The 19,354-nt window shown below is 34.2% G+C and overlaps 1 protein-coding gene across 1 annotated transcript in view; it reads right to left on the bottom strand.

Moving 5' to 3' along the window:
• LOC144244621 (contactin-5-like) overlaps positions 1-19,354 on the bottom strand; it is a 250,297-nt gene that overhangs the window by 12,523 nt on the left and 218,420 nt on the right. Inside the window, exon 2 of the mRNA XM_077780269.1 lies at positions 11,171-11,392. Within this exon, the coding sequence (XP_077636395.1) occupies positions 11,171-11,392 (222 nt within the window). The remainder of the gene's footprint in view (positions 1-11,170; positions 11,393-19,354) is intronic.

The raw sequence follows: 19,354 nt of genomic DNA, 5'->3' as shown, positions 1-19,354 counted from the left end.
ATGTTTTCTCTCTCTCTCTCTCAAATAGTTTTTAAAATGCTTAATTTAACTTTCATTGGAATGCTGTCTTAGAGCCATACACTTAGAGAATTAGAATAATTTTCCATTCATTTCAAGCATTCTTTCTAAAAATCTCTGGGATATTTATCTAGTCTTAGCTTGATCACTTGCAGTAATACATAAAATCTTCAGAAATTACTGTTTTATTGTTGGAGTTACCTTAAAATAAAGTTCATATTGAAATAAAAAGGAAATTTGTGTCCCAGATGAGGACAGCTTTTTACTCATCTGTGCTCTAGAATGCATATAGTTTACTCAAGGTTTCCTATAATTGATTTGATCAGTACTTTAATAATAGCTTTCTTAGTTTACATAAATTTCCATTGAGATTAGAATATGAAGGTTTCATTAAAGATATCTATGTTCTGTTGATAGAATAGTATAGATAATAAGAAGATAATTTAACCAAAATATTTTTTAAATTTTCAGCTTTAATTTATTATAACAAAGCAGTTTTCTATATAACCAAAGAATTGGTCTTGAACTATTTTAACCACAACTAATTAATAAATGAACAAGTTTGCATTAACAGCCTTTTTATACTTCAGCTTCAGTGAAACTTTTTTGGCATTATTAGTACAAAGTTATATTTCATAAGGTTTTGCTTATTCATACGTATCAGGGACAACCTAATTGCTCAATAATGCCATTCCCTTTTCCTGGGAACACTGGAAACTTTTTTAGCCTTTTTAATGATTGGTTTGTGGCCATGTAATTTCCCTCTGGACTAAAAAGATGTATGTGAAATCCAGTACTAGTCACAAAAAGTTATGCACAATTCTCCATCTCCTCTTTTAAATCAAAATAATTTTCAAGCTTTTAAAGAGGATATAGCTTGATTAGGAAGCCATGTTCACTGAACTACATATAATCATTAGATAATAGGGCCCTGCTTGTATTCCTCTTCCCTAGTTCAAGCCTCTTGATTACTACATAGTTAAAGTATATTCCCAGACCTATGGTGTAAGACAGGAGTTATTCAACCACTCAACCTTAAATATAACTTTATCAGTTGTAGTGTTCCAATTTTTATAACTGCTTTCTAATTAATCCTTGACCTCTGGTCCTTTGTCACATACTCAAATTCTGAAAATAGATTTTCATCCTATGTCTTTATTTCTAGATCCTGTTTTGTTAATCCTTCTAGAAAATCCAATGCTATTATGTAGTAGACATTTTTATTTTATTCTACTAGTAAATCATATGAATAAATATAAATATGAATATATATGTATGTATATATATATATATATATATTTCTCCTTCTTCCTTTTGTTATATATGAGTCTTAGTGACAATCCCATCCATCCAGGTCTAAGCAAGCCCCCAAAACAACATAGAATTGAGGGAAATGTAATTCACCTCCATGTTTGGGCAAATGGCTCTCAAATTATTTTAATAACAAATATTTTATTATTCACCTTTTATAATTCTTAAATTAATGGATACATACATACATATATTTTTCTAACTAATGAAAGGACAAACCAAAGGGAAGTAATTTAACATGAATTAGTATTAATTGATATGTAAATTCTCAGGAACAATTATCGTAAAAGCTATAAGGAACTAACCAAAAGTTTGTTTCTGTTCATAAAATCCCCAAGAATTAGCAACTACAATTACAAACTGATCCAACTGCGGTATTGATGACTCATATTCTGAGTGGCATTATCATTAGGTGGTAGGATTTTTAAAATCGTCAACAACTCTGGCAAAACTCTTAACAAACTTAAATGTAATCTTCCTGTAATTTATATCGTTTTGCATTGACATACCCATTACATTTCAAAAATATTTTGTATGTGATATAGAGTTAGAGTCATATCACAGGAAATTCTAAAGAGATTTTTAATCATTTCTCATGTGAATGCCTGAAAGGACATTTAAGAGTACTGAGCATTATAATTATAGATTATTTATAATATAATCTATATTTATATAGATTTATAATCTATATAATTTTATATAGATTTATAATTATAATTATAGATTATTTAACATTCCTGGTCTACTCTTTAACTTGAAGTGATGTCGTTGAATTACTGACAACCCGAACTACCCTACTTCTTCCTACATCTGAAAAGTAGTCACCTTTTCTTAGAATCATTAGACTGGAGATAATAAACAAACCATGGATGCCCTAAAGTTAGGTTGGTTTTGTAAGTAACCTTCCATGAGAGATGTCTGAAGAGGAAGATAACGCTCTACTGTGAAATGATGAGTCTGTTGCCCATTTGCCTTCCTTCCAGTGGAGCTTATTAAAGCAATGGCATGATATTTGTTTATGGAGAGAATGGTTTCCCTGTAGAGTCCTGTCCTAGGATCAAGCTGGCATCCGGTCCTAACTTTTTATGAAATTTCTGTCACTCATCAATAGGCCACCCACATACTAACTTTCTTCCTGCCAAGATGGTTTAACTGTCACTTAATCTGAAATTTCTACAGCTAGTTTCCCTAGGGAAGCCATGCTTCTTGGTGTTGGGTCATTATGTGTCCAGTTGTTTCCTGGATCATGACCTGACCCTTATAATGTCTCTTTAGATTCTAAACTTGCTTTTAATATTGTAATCCTCTTTTATTTTATTTTTTTTTTAATGTTTTATTTATTTCTAGGAGAGAGAGAGAGAGAGACAGCGTGAGCAGGGAGGGTCAGAGAGAGAGGGAGTCACAGACTGAAACAGGCTCCAGGCTCTGAGCTGGCAGTCAGCACAGAGCCCGACGCGGGGCTCGAACCCACGAACCGCGAGATCATGACCTAAGCGAAAGTCGGACGCTTAACCGACTAAGCCACCCAGGCGCCCCATAATATTGTAATCCTCTTTTAAGCAATTGCTATGTGTCCATTTTCTTCCCCAAAAGATTAGGTCCAATGCCAGACCCCACCCCTTTATCCCTGCTGGATAGCTCTAATTTATGGTCTTGTATAGTTTATTCATATAATGTGACCTAAGTATATCAATAATATAATCTAGAAGAGATATCAGCCTACCATGTCAAACACAATACAAAAATGCACTTTTAATATCATAATATATTTTATATGATATTTCCCAGAAGTTTTGATTTGTTCTATTAGAAATTACACTTTATGATGACATTCATAGTTACAATATGAGAAAACATTTTCACACCATGTGAGCATCTAAAATGGATTCTTAAATAAAATCTCCAAAACTTCCTTTAAGTTTCTTTTCAGCTTAAAATTATTTCTTTATAAAAGTTAAACAAGTGTAAACTGTCATTATAAAACTTTCAAGGATTCCTAAGAATTGAAGAGCATTATTTATTAAAAAGCATTGTGATGAATGTTTCATGGGTAAGTGGCATTATACTGTGCACATAATATAAATTGAGAGTCTAATAGATTTTTTTGTCATTTTCTAATGTAGCTATAAAAGGAAGTTCAGATGATTCAGATGCTATCACTTAAGACAATGTTCAAAGTGTACCGACCCCATACAACCTTCAGAAGATGCCAAACCACTAGGCAACCATGTCAACAGAGGGAGGACGTTGCTTTTGCCTCCTCTTCAATTGTAATCCAGAATACAAAGTTTAGATAAACAATATTCAGTCAAATCTTCTATATGGTATCTAAATTCATCCTAAATTCAGATTTTAGTTCCTTCAAGTAGATACCTGTTTACTCAACAATATTTGTTAAGCTTCTAGTAAGCTGACACTGTTCTAAGAGCTGAGAACAGATAAAAAACAGTATATAAGATGTTTTTTGCACCAATGACATATAGTTAAATTGGAGAGAAGGGCATACTAATGTAAAACAATAACAACAGCTCTAAAATTTAGCAATAAAATAAATAAAGTCATAAAGTTTCAATGAATGGTCATAAAATTCTAAGGATTTTATTAAGATATATTTGTCTGTTTTTAAACTGAGAGAAACTGGAGTGATCTGATTTTACATAGGAATATATCACCCGAATGAAATACCTTTTCCCTTCCCAAAAGGAATTCTTATTCTCATAAAAGATCATTTAAATTTTGTATCTGGACCTCCAAAACAATTTATCAGCAAAGTTTGTTTTGAAGAAACAACAGAAAATTGTGAACATAGAGATTGCTTTGCGTTATGATGCCATTGCCCATGTGCCAAGTCAAATCTGGAAATAAGCCATGTCAACAATGAAATTCAGCCCAACGTACTGAGGATATGTGGCAACAAGTTTGTTGGGAGGTGTGGGAATCTTCCATATGTCATAAGTTAGTGGTAGAAACTCCAAAGGCTGGGTAGAGTTGTTATGTAAGTTACAAGTTGTGTTTATCATTGAGGAAATATAAAAAATACAAAATTATATGCTTAATCATAATAAAAATATAATCCACTTCAATTGACGGTAACTTTTCCATCTGATATACCATTTGTAGTCTCTGAAGTTCAGGAATGGACTTCCCTAGTAAAAATCTGAACTTTCTTGTCAGCATTACTCCTAGTCCAGATCTGCTTCTGTTCAAGGAAGATAAAATATTTATTTACTTATTTATTTAATGTTTATTTATTTTTGAGAGAGAGAAAGAGCACAAGCCAAGGTGGAGCAGAGAGAGAGGGATGCTGAGGATCAGAATTAGCCTCTGCTGTCAGCACGGAGTCTAATGTGGGGCTTAACTCACAAATCCTGAGATCATGACCTGAGCTGAAGTTGGATGCTTAACTGACTGAGATGCCTTTGACACACTGATTTTAAACTAACCATCTTGTCACAAATAAAAGCATGAGGGGTGCCTGGGTGCTCAGTCAGTTAAGCATCCGACTTTGGCTCATGTCACCATCTCACCACTGGTGAGTTCGGAGCCCTGCATAAGGCTCTGTGATGACAGCTCAGAGTGTGGAGACTGCTTTGGATTCTGTCTGTCTGTCTGTCTCTCTGTCCCTCCCCTGCTTGCACTGTCTCTGTCTCTCTCTCAAAAATAAACATTAAAAAAACAAAACAAACAAACAAAAAGAATGAAATGCTCTCTTCATTTAAGTTTACTCCTACTAACACCACCACCACAGCAAACAGAATTGAAGTCAAAGACAAATTTTTTGGTTGTTCATTTATAAAGAGAGAAACAGATGTAGTGTTAGCAGTAGTTAATAATCCTTGTCCATATCACAAAATCCAAAATCAGTGCATATTCTGTAGGTGTTTGAGGTGCTGACTCATAAGGACTTCCAATTAACCTATATTACCATGAGAATTTCCAATTTAACCTTAGTCAATTTTTTAAATCAATTAAATGACACTCATATTCAAGCAACTACTTTAATTATTAACAACTCCATGTCTTTTAAAACTAGATAATACCTCTTGTTGGGCGGAACATTTGCACTGATAAAATTTGAAGTGATTATAATCATTACCCAAGATAACAATATCAAATTGAAAGTAAAATAGTTTCTGAGGACTTCTCCACTTGACTCCATTGAGCAACATTCTCCCTTCCAGGTATTATCTCATTTCTCTTTTTTGTTTCATGATTTTAGCTCAAAGATTTTTATTCATTTACTATCTCTCTACCTTCTGACCTGAATCGAGTATTAGTGACCGACTATTATGCTCTTCTGGAAGTGTTTTTGTTTGCCTTCTTTTGCTCTGGCTTTCTCCTGCTGTTGGAAGTTGACTACCACGTTGTGAGCTACCCTCTGGAGACTTTAACTGAGAATGACCTCTGACCTACAGTCCATGAATAATTAAAGCACTCAGCCCTACAATTCTCAGGCACTGAATCCTACCAACAACATATGAGTGAGCTTACAAGTGGATCCATACCCATTTGAGTGTTGGCATGAGACAGAAATCCCAGTTTGTGAAAGACACAGGATCCAGAGCCACATCAGTGAGTTCCTAATTCACAGAGATTGTGAGATAATGAACAATAACCTTTGTTCAATAACTTTTGTTCATTCTGTTGGTATCCTCATCATACTTCTACATTTTCCACAAAGGATTAATCTTACAATATCATAATTTTAGGGTTGTCTTCCTAACATTCATCTATTTTAATTTTCTCTGTTATTTTATAATCATCTCAACAGGTTAGTATTCCTTTTTAAACAGCTAATCATTATAGTCCATCAAACTTTGTTTATCCAGATCCTGATTAGGCATTATCTTTGAAATGGAAGTTAGATTGAAGCCAGAGTCTTTTGTAACCCAATGTTGGAAGTTATATTCCATTACTTTTTCCGTAATCTATTCTGCAATAACAGGCTACTAGCTTTGGCCCACCATTGAAGAGAAGAATTACACTGTAAATATCAGGAGATGGGAATCATTGTGAGCCAGTTTAGATTTTACCTACCAGAAGCTTAATCATATTAGTTTCAGAGTTATTTATTTTAGGAAATAAAGTATCACACACTTGAGGACATATACCTTCCCAATTCTGGTATAATTTCTCTGCTCTCATTCTCCCTTTATCCTTAGAGGGAAGAGCTATAGTCAACTTGATACCTCAGGTTCATTTTTAAAATTGTACCACATATAAACCCATAAATAATATATATTATTTTGATTTTTAAGTTTTTACATATATNTTCCTTTTCACTAAACATTATATTTTTAGATATATCCATCTTGTTTATCAAATTATATACATATTTACATATAAAGTTTATTCATATATATTCATATATTTATTTATATATTTTTATTCACGTTAACCATGTTTCAATAAATGAAATATTATAATTTATGTATCCATTTCCTTTCTGATGAATATGAGTTGTCTCCAATGTTTTATTATTAAACATATACCACAATTAACATACTTTTATATTTCTTTGTGTATGTGTGGGAGAGTTCTCTAGGTTTTATATACAAAAGTAGAATTGCTTTCCAAATTTTTCTGCAAATGAGATTTTTACATTTTTCAGAGAAATCTTAGCTCTATCTTGGGGTACTTCAGGGTTTACTTCTGAGCAGAAGTGGTATGACTTTCTATTCAGGCTCTATTAGTTTTCTCATTCTTCACAAGAGCATGTCAACCCTGGCTTTACTCTCTATTAAGGCTAAAGGGAATTACCTGACAAAAGCCATATGTCAGGGTCTTGTCAGAGAGAACAAATTCAAAGTCACATCTAACCAAGATCTATCAAATTCCAGGATGAGAAAACAATAGTTATGGAAGATTACTTGGAAAATACTCAGACTCTCCACTCTTCCTTATACTCTAAATATGGATTAAACTATAGCAGCAAAGGATTTAAATTATATGGAACCAGTCCACAGCCTGGAGACTTGCTACTCAAAACATGGTTCACCAAATAGCACCATCAACATCACATTGGACCTTTTTGTAAGTGCAGATTATTTGGCCTTACTTCTGGTCTATTGAAAGACTATTTATTTTAACAAGGCTCTCCAGTGATTGTATGCATATTAAAGACAAGAAGCATAATTTTAGATAATTATTTCTCATTTTGTGATTGATGATTGGGCTAAGTCTACCTTAATTAAACCTGATAAAAATTCTTATGAATGCAATAAGAATAATGTTCAAATCACTGGCTATTACATAAATAACAATCTTATAATGAGAACCACCCAAAAAAATTGGTCTGATCTTAGTGTCAGATATAGTTGTGCTTCTACTGAATGACTATTTCATTTTATTCTTTGAAACACTGGAAAATACATAACTGACCAGAATTTATTTTTCCTTGACTACTAATTACCCAAAATGAGCACTAGCCTACAGCAGGTATATAGGCACTTACAGTAAACACTTTGAGTGAGTATCAAGCCTTGCTCTTAGTTCCTATTTTTATTGTTTTCATCATTTTCATGTATTTTAACGCATATTTACTAGTTGTGTCTTATTTATCATCATGAGCTATATTAACTTATTCTTGGAATGAGAGATCAAGGGGGTAGAACACTAGTTGGCACCAAATTATACCAAAAGCAAAAGAATCCCATAGTTTGACTACTCAATACATTCTACTTTGTTGTTGTCTCATGAAATAATGATGCCTAAATAACACAAATCCCAATACATCTCTGCCTAATGACTGCGAGATTGGAATTAACATAATGGGAATTTTTTAAAGACTTTATTTATTTTAATTTATTTTTTTAAATAATCCCTACACCTAATGTGGAGTTTGAACTAATGATCCCAAGATCAATACTCACATGTACTTCTGACTGAAACAGCCAGGAAACTTAAAATTTATCTTTTTTAAGAGCAGTTTTAGATTTACAAAAATAGTAAGAGGAAGGTATAGATTTCTCATAAACCCTTCGCCCCCACACTTGCATATCTGCCCCTATTAGTAACATCACTCGCCAGAATGGTACCTCTTTTTTCTTAAGGAAAATAAATGGACATATCATGATATATCCATCATTATGATATTCGGAATATTTTCATGGCCCTAAAAATCCTTTGTGCTCTGCCTACTTGTCTCTTCCCTAACCATCACTAGCAACCACTAATCTTTTTACTCTCTGCATCATTTTTTCCCCAGAATGTAAAATCGTTGGAATTATATAGTATACAACATTTCAGATTGGCTTCTTTCACTTGGTAATATACATTTAAGGTTTCTCCATGTCTTCTCATGGCTTAATCGCTCATTTCTTTTTAGTGCTGAATAATATTCTATTGTCTGGATGTATCATAGTTTATTTATCCATTCACCTCCTGAAGGACATTTTGGAAGTGTCCAAGATTTGGCAATTGTGAATAATGCTACTTTAAACATCCATGTGCAAGTTTTTATGTAGACATAAAATTTCAATTCCTTTAGATAAATAGCAAGAAGTGCAATTGTTAGATCATATGGTAAGAGTATGTTTAGATCTGTAAGAAACCACCAAACTGTCTTCCAAAGTGGCTGCATAATTTTGCATTCCCACCAGCAGTCAATGAACATTCTTGTTCCTCCACATTCTTATGAGCATTTGGTATTTTCAGTGTTCTGGATTTTGGCCATTCTAATAGGTGTGTATGTACTGTATCATGGTTGTTTTAATTTTCATTTCCCTGATGACAAGTGATGTGGTCCATCTCTTCATATGATTATTTGCCATCTGTGTTATCCTCTTTGGTAAAGTATTTGTAATGTCTTTGTCCCATTTTAAAAATTAGGTTGTTTGTTGTCTTATGTTGAGTTTTAGGAGTCCTTGGTATATTTTTGTTAATAGTCCTTTATCAAATGTGTCTTTTGCAAATATTTTCCTCCAGACTGTGGCTTGCCTTTTAATTCTTTTGATACTGTCACTCACAGAACATGTTATGGGAATTTTAAAATTATACCAGAAATAAGTATTTTGAAAAATAAAACATGGTTAAGGAGCTAACATTACGCTTAAATAAAATGTAATGCCAACTCTATGAGTTGATGCTCACATAGCAAATATGAGACATGAATTTGCCTGTGGTTGGCACCGCAACCTAATATGACATTTCTAGAATTTTCCAATAATTTAGTTCTTGAAAACTGTCTCTTTATGTGTTTAGTCCTTCATTAATCATAACTAAAATGTAGACCAAATTGTATTGGACTTAAAATCAGGAGATATGTAAATAGAAATTGACTACTTATGGGGCACTTGGTTGACTCAGTTGGTTAAGCATCTGACTTTGACTAAAGTCATGATCTCATGATTCATGGGTTTGAGCCCTGCTTTAAGCTACATGCTGACAGCTTAGAGCTTGGGGCCTGCTTTGGATTCTATGACTCTCTGCCCCTCCCCTACTCACACTTTGTCTCTCTCTCTCAAAAGTAAATAATTTTTAAAAAATATTTTATTTATTTTTGAGAGAGAGATAGAGACAGCATGAGCAGAGGAGGGTCAGAGAGAGAGTGGACACAGAATCTGAAGCAAGCTCCAGACTCTGAACTAGCTGTCAGTAGAGAGCCCGATGTGGGGCTCGAACCCACAAACCGCGAGATCATGACCTGAGCTGAAGTTGGACGCTTAACCGACTGAGTCACCCAGGCGCCCCAGTAAATAAACATTTTTAAAATGCCTACTTATTAGCAATGTGACCTTGTCAAAGATATTTTTCTACTTCTGAGTTTCCACTTACAGAGAAGACAGTAAGAATATCCACTTCACATATTTATTGAGGGCATTATTGAGACAAGCTGTACAAAGAAGCCTGGCAGAGAGCCTGGTAATACTTGGTTTTCAGTGTTTCTCTCTGTATGCTAATTAACCTTGTATTATTTTGTCAATATACTCAAAAACAACGGAATTAGAGAAAATCTAGCAAATGTTATTCAAACTCTAATGTTAATAACTACTCGGTAGTCCTTACTTTAACTGATGTCTTAGTGTTGGAAATTTACATTATTTATTTTCCACTCAGAAATAATGCTCTTTCTCCAGGACCTGGCAGCTATTCCTTTGAAATGTAATTATGAAGATAGAGCCCCATCTCCTAGTCTCTCTCTATAGGAGGATTAGAGATTATCTTTAATAAGCACCAATTAATAAATTCACATGGTGAAAGGAGAGCAGAATATGCCACCTGAAAGTATGACAGTTTGGCATGTTGATTATTTTGAATTAAAGTTACTTAAGAAACAGCTTGTGCAAAAGGACACTCTAACTCTCCTTCATCCTCCTGAAGGCAGGAAACCAATCTGCCATGTTAAACGGTAAGAGAGTACAAGTCATCTTTACCACCAGAAATAGGTGATATAGGGGCAAGAAGACTAGATAAACAAACATTGTTACTTCTTCACTAATATATTACCTCAAGTTGAAACCCCTTTATCCTGCTAATTCTTCATAATTTTATTGATTCTTTTTGTCTAAAAGGTATAAATGCTGACTGCTTTTAATTTTGAAATTAAATTTGTTTTTCCTTGTTAATCTCTCTTATATTAAATTAATTATTAGACCAGCCAAAGAATCTACAAGGAAAGAAAGTTTTTCCACACCTACATTCTCTAATCATATTGGCCAACTTCTCTATTAACATCCTCCACTTTACCATATCTTAAACACTCTGGCACTTTCTGTTTTAGGGGAGTTGACTGTAACCTCTCTCCCTTGTTGAAATAGTCTTGACCCCTATGACAATAATCTTGAGAAATGTGTTCCTGGCATGTTTAACTCCAACAGTGCAATTTTTCTTTGATACGTACCATCTTGTTTGAAGGCATCTGAGGAATGATAAAGATTGATGGGGGAATAATAATGTTGAGCTGCCCCTCGCCAGCTTGGTGAAGAAACACTCAGGGTTCCTAAAGAAGGATTGCTATATCGTGGTCTAGTCTTTGAACCAAAGAGAGATGAAGATGAACTCTTTTTAATTCTTAGCAAAGCAGCATATGAAGTAGGGAAATTAGGAAGAGCACCAGAATATTCTGTAAAAGAAAAACAATAATAAAAAGTGAATTATGAGGAGACTTTTATTTTTTCCTATGAAAACTATTTTTTTCTAAAGACATTGTTAACAACTTCCCTTAGAGCAGAAACCAAATGCAAACTACAGAAAGAGTGACAACAACAACAACAACAAAAAACAAAATAAAGTGTTATTTTTATATTTTACAGTATTTTATGGAAATTCTGCTAGTTACAGTGTTCGGTTTCTGCCAGAGGGAAAGAAAGAAAAAAAGATGAAAGAAGAAAAGGAAAGAGAACAAAGGAATGGAATAGAAAGGAGAGAAGAAGAAAAAAAGGAAAAAAGGAAGAAAGACATCCAAAAATTCAAGTCTTTATTTCCTTTGTCAGGAATATTTAGGAATTTTTTTTGCCTTAATATTAAGATATGCATTAACATACATTAGATCAGTTCCTTATTTATTATTTAAAAAATAGGACAATGAGAAAAAACCCACATTCTCAATTATATTCTATAAATATAATCTTCATGACTTATAATTTATCACTTAGTGAGAAACGCATCTAATACAGCACATATTTTGATAAGGCTGTAAGTTATGTCCCATGTTCTTGAAAAACAGTCAAGTTCACAGTGGAAAATAAACAATTTTGGATGAAATTTGTATTGCAGATTTTGTTATATAATCCATGTAACTTAATATTTATTATTAAGTGGGGACACTTTTGTGAAATTCCTACTTTCATTGATTATTTTTAAGTGTCTTGACAATATTTTGCTTTAATTCCCAAGATTTTTCATCAGAAAATATGGATAATGGTTGGAGTAGAACAGACCAACACTGTTATGTCCCTAGGAAAAAGATTAGTGTGCAGGTCAAATGTTTAAAAGCAAACTAATTATAGTGAATTCTAAAGAACAACTAGGAACTGGAAATTTTTTTTCTATGTCAAATATCAATTGAATTTGACAATTTCTTTGATCTTGGAAATATTTTTAAAAGTCACACAGTTTTGTTCAGAGTATCTGATATTTTAACTTGCTAGATGTTAATTTAATTTGACAAAGAATAATATATCTTTGTGAATAAGCTTCCTCATAATGAAAATTATTTTAGAATCATTATACTGCTTCATAGAGATATTTTTGAAGGCAAGAAGCATTTCTGTGAATTGAGAATGACACTTTAGTAGGTGTTAAGCATCAAATTAAATATAACATTTTCCATTTTGTGAAATTGTAAATATGATTTATCTGAAACTCAAAAAAATGTTTTTAGATGTTCTCTACATTTAAATTGAGCGTGATATGTGTAATCTGAACCTATCAGGAGCTATTAAGAGATTCATGTCTTTTAGTCCTCATGTTCAACTTACAAGTATGGTGAAGGTGGATCAATTTTAACTGAAAATAGCTAACCTCTCTTGGGCAAACTCTATGAGAATAGATTATGGGTAGACATAAAATCTCCTTTAAAACCTGAAATTAAAAGCAAGTTTTGGCACCTAGAGGTGCAAGGTAATGAAAAGAGAATGAATTTTCCTTTAGAGGTAGTTGTAGTTGTGGTTTCTGAACTTCTTTGCTTCTTAGTGCAGTCTGCTGCTTTGAGTTTTTGCTGCCTACCCTGCTCATATATAAAAAGAAAAAAAAACTGTACTACACTAGTGTCAAAAATTAAAATGGAGTGTGAGAGTGGCTTACAGTTTTTAAAGCTAGAGATGGATAATCAGTGAAATTAGAAGGGCCACAATGAGACTCAAAAGCCAGGATCATCATTGTGGATATGAATATACATACATACATCTATATATTCCCTAACACACACATCACATACATGGATCATATATATAAATCATAAATCAAATATATAAATAATTAATATAATATATATTAACAAAATACGTACTGGTTAAGGACATCACTAATTGCTTTATGCCACCATTTAAATAGAGATGAGCCAAATGCTAACTAATGTGGCTCCACACCAGGGCTTCATTTGTTATGTAATAAGTTGCATCTGTTACAGTGGAGATTCCTTTTTCATCAATTAAAGTGAACCCAGAGCTATTACTAGAAATTTGACAGTTTATTCATTCATTCATGTATTCAGCAAATATGTAATGAGAACTCAGTAGGGGCTAAATGCTAAGGATACAAAGGTGAACAAGATACTGCATTGGCTTCAAGGAACTTATGACATAGTGATTAAGAAAGACAACTATATGTGAACTTTAATTCAATGTGATATAAAAGTAAATTCAAGGATTTTTTAGAGGCTCTCTCTAATGGGTGGGGAATCCTCTCATCCTGTCCAGGAGCCATCAGAAAATGCTTTCCAGATGAATTCTATCTAATCTGAGTCCTGAAAGCCCATTGGTGACTAGTTCAGTAAAGCTCAGAGTAGGCAAGGAAAAGATATCCTACCAAAGGGAAGAAAGTACATGAATACCTGGAGAGGAAATGCAGCAGCGTGTGCTGGGTAGATTAAAATAATCATGAGCTCAGAGGGTAAGGGACAGAGGTGGGAGGAGAAACAGAACTGAATAGGTAAACGGGGATTAATGATGAAATGCCTAGTATGCCACGCTACAATGGCAGGACCCTGAAACGAGAATAATATAAATTTTTAGAAAGAAGTTTTTGGCTGCAGTGTCATTTGGAAGAAGACAAAAGAAAACAGAAGACTAATCAAAACTGTAATGAAAGGCGAATATTAGTCAAGAATGGGGAGGTGATATAATGTCGATGGAATGAAGTCATCAAGATTACTGATTGGATTCGAGGCGAGGAAAGGAAAATAAGAATCTGGGGATACTCGGTGCTACTAGAAGATGGATAAAGGTGCAGGGAAAGGCATGTGCTTGAAGTGAAAGCTTATGAATTAAGTTTGGAGCAGGTGGAGAGGCTGAGGGACTTCTTAGGCCATTCATTCTGATTACAAAATTCTGTAAACATAAGAGAGATACAGATTCATGAAAGATTATTAAATGGTAACCAAATACATGGTTATTAAACTATGAAAATACCTATGTTTGCCAAGGAAATAAGTACAATAAGGAATAACTGTTGAAAATGGAACAAATGGAACCCTGACAAACACCAGTATTTATGAGAGTAGCAGATATAATGAAACCTGTAAAGAAAAGAGGAAAAGCAGGAAAGTGTGAAGTTACTGAAAAGAAAGGAAGTCTTTCAGTGCTGATGAGAGCAGTTTTCAGTGTTGAAGAGCTGGGTCTGCAGTGAAGGGGTGCCCCACAGCAGCAAAACTGCTTTACTGCTGCACATGTAATACACAGCAAATGTATGTCAGATTCAGGAGGTGAAGAAGGGTTTTTGAGCTCTGGAAGAGACCTCTGAAGCTCTGTCAATTCCATTCAGTTAGACATATAGATATTGGCCTTACCCTGTGACTTCCAATAGTCTCTGGTCTTGGTGCAAGTGACTTTCAGTTCAGTGAGGTCTCCCTCTGTTGGGGGCAATTCTAACTCTTCTACCTGGTGCCCTCCCAGCTGCCCAGCTTCTTTTTCTAACATCCCTAATTTCTCCACGCTTCATTCCTAGTTCTGGGGCCTTCAGCTCTAGAAAATAGATCCCCTGATATAAATAAAATGGGAAAATTATGTTTCCATCCTAAGACTTTTTTTTAACTACCAACTTTGGGAGACTGAATTGATTTAACACATACAGGCTTCTGTTGTGGTTGAAAAATACTGCATCACCTTCCTAAGTTTAAAATCAGACATTTGCATTTCTGTCTATCTCATCTTATTGTTCACCTCTTTCTAGGATTTCAACCCCTTCAAGATTTACAAGCTACTAATCTTAACACTCTGTCACCACCCTGCAGACCTCTCATTTCATCAATCTCCTTCTCCAGTTTAGAGTTTGTTGTTCATTACTTTACTCAGTCCCTTCAATATACCTTCATTTACACTAGCCCTTACCCTCACTTATTTTCAGACTGAACTCCTTGTCTAGTTTAAATCCAATTATTAACATGCTGTGTTCCTGAATACAGCTGGAAAAGAACAGAAAATCATTCCTAAACGTCACAATTCATGATATTAAGAATGAGTGAAATTTTCAAGTTTCCCAGCAATACTCCCACATTTCCCTGGTCCATTTAATATCCCATCCCCCTGAATGAATAATTTGCATCTTATCCTTCATACTCAAGGTCCATACCTTCTTGATCTTCCTAATGATGGTATTCCTATTTTGCTGAGAAAATAGCTGCAATTAGAAGAGTGGGTCCCTCCCATGCACCTCCACCTGTATGTACATTCATACCTTGCTTTCATTGTGTCATTGTGAATGAATTGTCTGCGTCAATTAAAAACCAACTCCTCCAATATTTTGCATTAAATCTCTTTCTAACCCATCTTGACTTCTCAAGGATGTCTTTCTAGAAAATCCTCTCTAGCTCTCCTTGAGCACCAATTTTTATCTCCCTATTAGATTATTCTCATAACTATACAAATATTGATCTAATCTTTTCAAAAAGCTATATAAACCTAAGACTCCTTCTAACGATTTTATTAACCACTTCTTGAAAATGGCTATCAGTGGTCACTATGTTCAATTCTTCTTCTGCCGTTCTCCCTTGAGCCTATTTGTAAGCAGCCTTACTGATAACACCACAATAACGACTCTCTTTCAGGAGAGCAATGATCAGGTCATTGCTAAAGCTAAAGATTGGTTTCATCTATGAGCAACTTTCACCATGGTTAACCATTCTTTTTTTTCCCTTTAAACATGTTCCTGATGTGATTCCAGTGTATTATAATACCATGTTTTTATTCCTATATCACTGGCTACTCCTTCTTTTTTGTCTTCTCAGCTTCTAAATTCTAACTGTTGGTGCACTCTAGAGAAAATATCTTCTCATTTAAATTTAGTCATGATGGGAACAAGGAAAAAAAAGATGTTGGCAAGTTTCCTTTTGTAGCAGGATTCTCACACAGAGAGTTGTGTCACCTAGGCTTTTTAATTTCCAGGAAGCAACTTTACTCATGCTGGCACTGCTCAGTGGGTTTGTAGCCAAAGAACTGAGCCCTGAACCTCATGTGGCATAGTTTATTTTTGTTTTGTTTTTGTTTTTGTTTTTTTACAAATTTTCTATTTCTTTGTCTCTCATATATGGTAACACACAGAAACATGTAGTCTGATTAAATAGTCTCAGTTTACAAGGTGAAGAGAAATGTTGTCACGAAGCCATGTAACCAGGTTACCTTGAAGTTTCTCTCTCTCTCTCTTTTTTTCCTTCTCAGGAAAGAGACCTTACCACACTTTCAAGGTACTTTTCTTTTTTCATTTTTTTTTCCTTTTTCTTCATTATATGTATCATAGTTCTTAGTCTTATAATAATTTTATTTAATGTTCCTCTACTAATACTTTACCAGTTTGTATCCTCTACCAGTTTACAATTTCAGATTGTAAATTCCATGAAGGCAGCAACTGGAGCAACTGTATTAATTATCTTTTAAAAATGTTTATTATTTTTTATGTATTGATGATCTTATTCAACAATATTAACTCCAACCCAGACAGCAAATTTCACCTTTACTCTAGTCTGTTACTTGAGCCCAGCTCTAAGTCTTTCATGTTCTATTGTTTTCCTATGCTCGTTTTAACTTCCACTTGTAGTTAACAGCTCTTTACTCTGTCTCTTGCGCTTCTGCCTCAGCTTCTAAATACTTCCTGACCTCTGTCACTGAAAGCACCTTCTGAGATAAGTCATTTGATAAATCTTATTCAGGATTCAGAGTATATTTTTAGTCATCACTTCAAGAATTGTCGTTTAAGAAATGGAAGCATTAAAAAGGGAAGGAAGGAAGGAAGGAAAAAAAAAGGCAGGAAAGAAGGAAGTGAGGAAGGAAGAGGGGAAGGAAGGAAGGAAGGGAGAAAGAAAGTAGGAGCATAGGTTGGGTCCACGATTTCAAAAAGACTCAGTGAAATATAAATGCTAAGTGACAGTCTGTTGGGCTCTCAACTGGTTTCCTTCTAACGTAAGTTCTTGGTTTCTTTAAGTAAACTTAAACATAATTTGCTCCCGAATTCACTCCTTTCTCATTAAGCATTCATTGATTTCTCTCAACAGCTCTTCATTGAAAATCCACTACATGTTAGAAACTGGGGATACAGTTGTGAGTAAATCACAATGGTTCCTGCCTTCATGGAATTTATAATCTAGGAACATTGGTAGGGGATTACAAATTGGTAAAATATTACTAAAGGAATATTAAATAAGCAAAATTATTCTAAAACTATATAAAACTAAGAATTATGACACATACAATGAGGAAAAGGGAAAAAAGAAAAGAAAAAGAAAAAAGCCACAAACAGAGTGCCTTGAGAGGATATTTGCCAATATCTTACTTTTTTACTTTGTTGTCATTAATGACTCAGTTCCTGGCAAGGAAAACTCTTCTCTTGACTCTGGTATACATCTTCCTCCTACATCTTGGTCACTCATTTTATTGATTGAGAATTTTGGATGAGAGCAGCTTTGTCAGTAAACCTGTTTGCAATATAAATTCTAAAGTTAGATTGCCTGGATTTATTTATTTTTTAATTTTTTCTTAAATCGTTTATTGTCAGGTTGGTTTCCATATAACACCCAGTGCTCACCCCAACAAGTGCTCTCCTCCATGCCCATCACTCCCCTTTCCCTCCCCCCCATACCCATCAGTCCTCAGTTTGTTCTCAGCATTCAAGAGTCTCTCATGGTTTTTTAAATCTGTATTCTATCTCATAGCAGATCTGTGGCTTTGGGCAAAATACGAATATCTCTATTTCCTTGCCTTTAAAATGGAAATAACAACTGCTCTACCTTTATAGCTTGATGCAAAGATCAAATAAAGTAATAGATGTAAAGCATGTGAAAATTTGCTTGTTCATGGTAAAAACTAAATAAATGATAACTATAGCATTTATTATTATTATCTGCCCTTCAGTTCTTTTTTTTTTTTTAATGTTTTATTTATTTCTAGGAGAGAGAGAGAGACAGCATGAGCAGGGGAGGGTCAGAGAGAGAGGGAGTCACAGACTGAAACAGGCCCCAGGCTCTGAGCTGGCAGTCAGCACAGAGCCCGACGCGGGGCTCGAACCCACGAACCGCGAGATCATGACCTAAGCGAAAGTCGGACGCTTAACCGACTAAGACACCCAGGCGCCCCTGCCCTTCAGTTCTTACCTCTGGTGAACATAAATGAATAATGAGCTTAGGCCTCCCAGATTTGATTGGGTTACAAAATGAAAATACAAACATCAAATTTTGATACTCATTTTACTTTGAGTGGCAAATGGAAGGGGGATAGTTACAATTTTATTTTCTTGAAAGGTGTATTCCCATGAGTAAATTCTTAAGAAAAAATTTTGGCCACAAAGGAAAACTATGACTCTATAGAAAACACATCGTGTTTTGTGTTTCTTTGGCTAAACCAAGACCTACTCATCTTTTCTCTGTTTTCCTGTTCAGGGTTTGGAAGGCAAAGTAACTAATAATTCTTTGTTAGAAAAATCTTCATCAGTTGCTCAAACTTTAAATGAATATCTATGCTGAAAATGTCAGCAGAATCTAGTTATACGTTAATCATTTTTTCTTCTATTTTCTCACTGCTCATAGATCAGACCTTAGGGGATGTGTATTACAGCTATTTCTAAAGTGGTCTAGAGATTTGGTGATAAAACTCAATTAACCTGGTGCTCTCACACCATGAAATTCCAGCTGGAGTTTGGGTAGGAGTAAATATTAATGCCTTCATTAAATATTTCCTAATCAAATGACCCTGGGACCACTGAACCTATATTACTTAATAAAATTGTAGTCTATTAAGTCAGAATGACATTGCCACCACTTGTAGTCTTGGAACTAATAGCATTGCTTTTCATTACCTAGAAAGTCACTTTATAGATGTCATTGCTATTGAATGTAAATAATATTCATGAGATAATGGATTAAAATTAGCAGAAGTACAAT

Source organism: Crocuta crocuta, unplaced genomic scaffold, assembly GCF_008692635.1.
Source record: "Crocuta crocuta isolate KB4526 unplaced genomic scaffold, BGI_CrCroc_1.0 scaffold418, whole genome shotgun sequence".
NCBI classification, from domain to species: domain Eukaryota; kingdom Metazoa; phylum Chordata; class Mammalia; order Carnivora; family Hyaenidae; genus Crocuta; species Crocuta crocuta.
The sequence above is the reverse complement of the archived record's forward strand: the minus strand, read 5'-3'. Positions and strand labels throughout refer to the sequence as shown.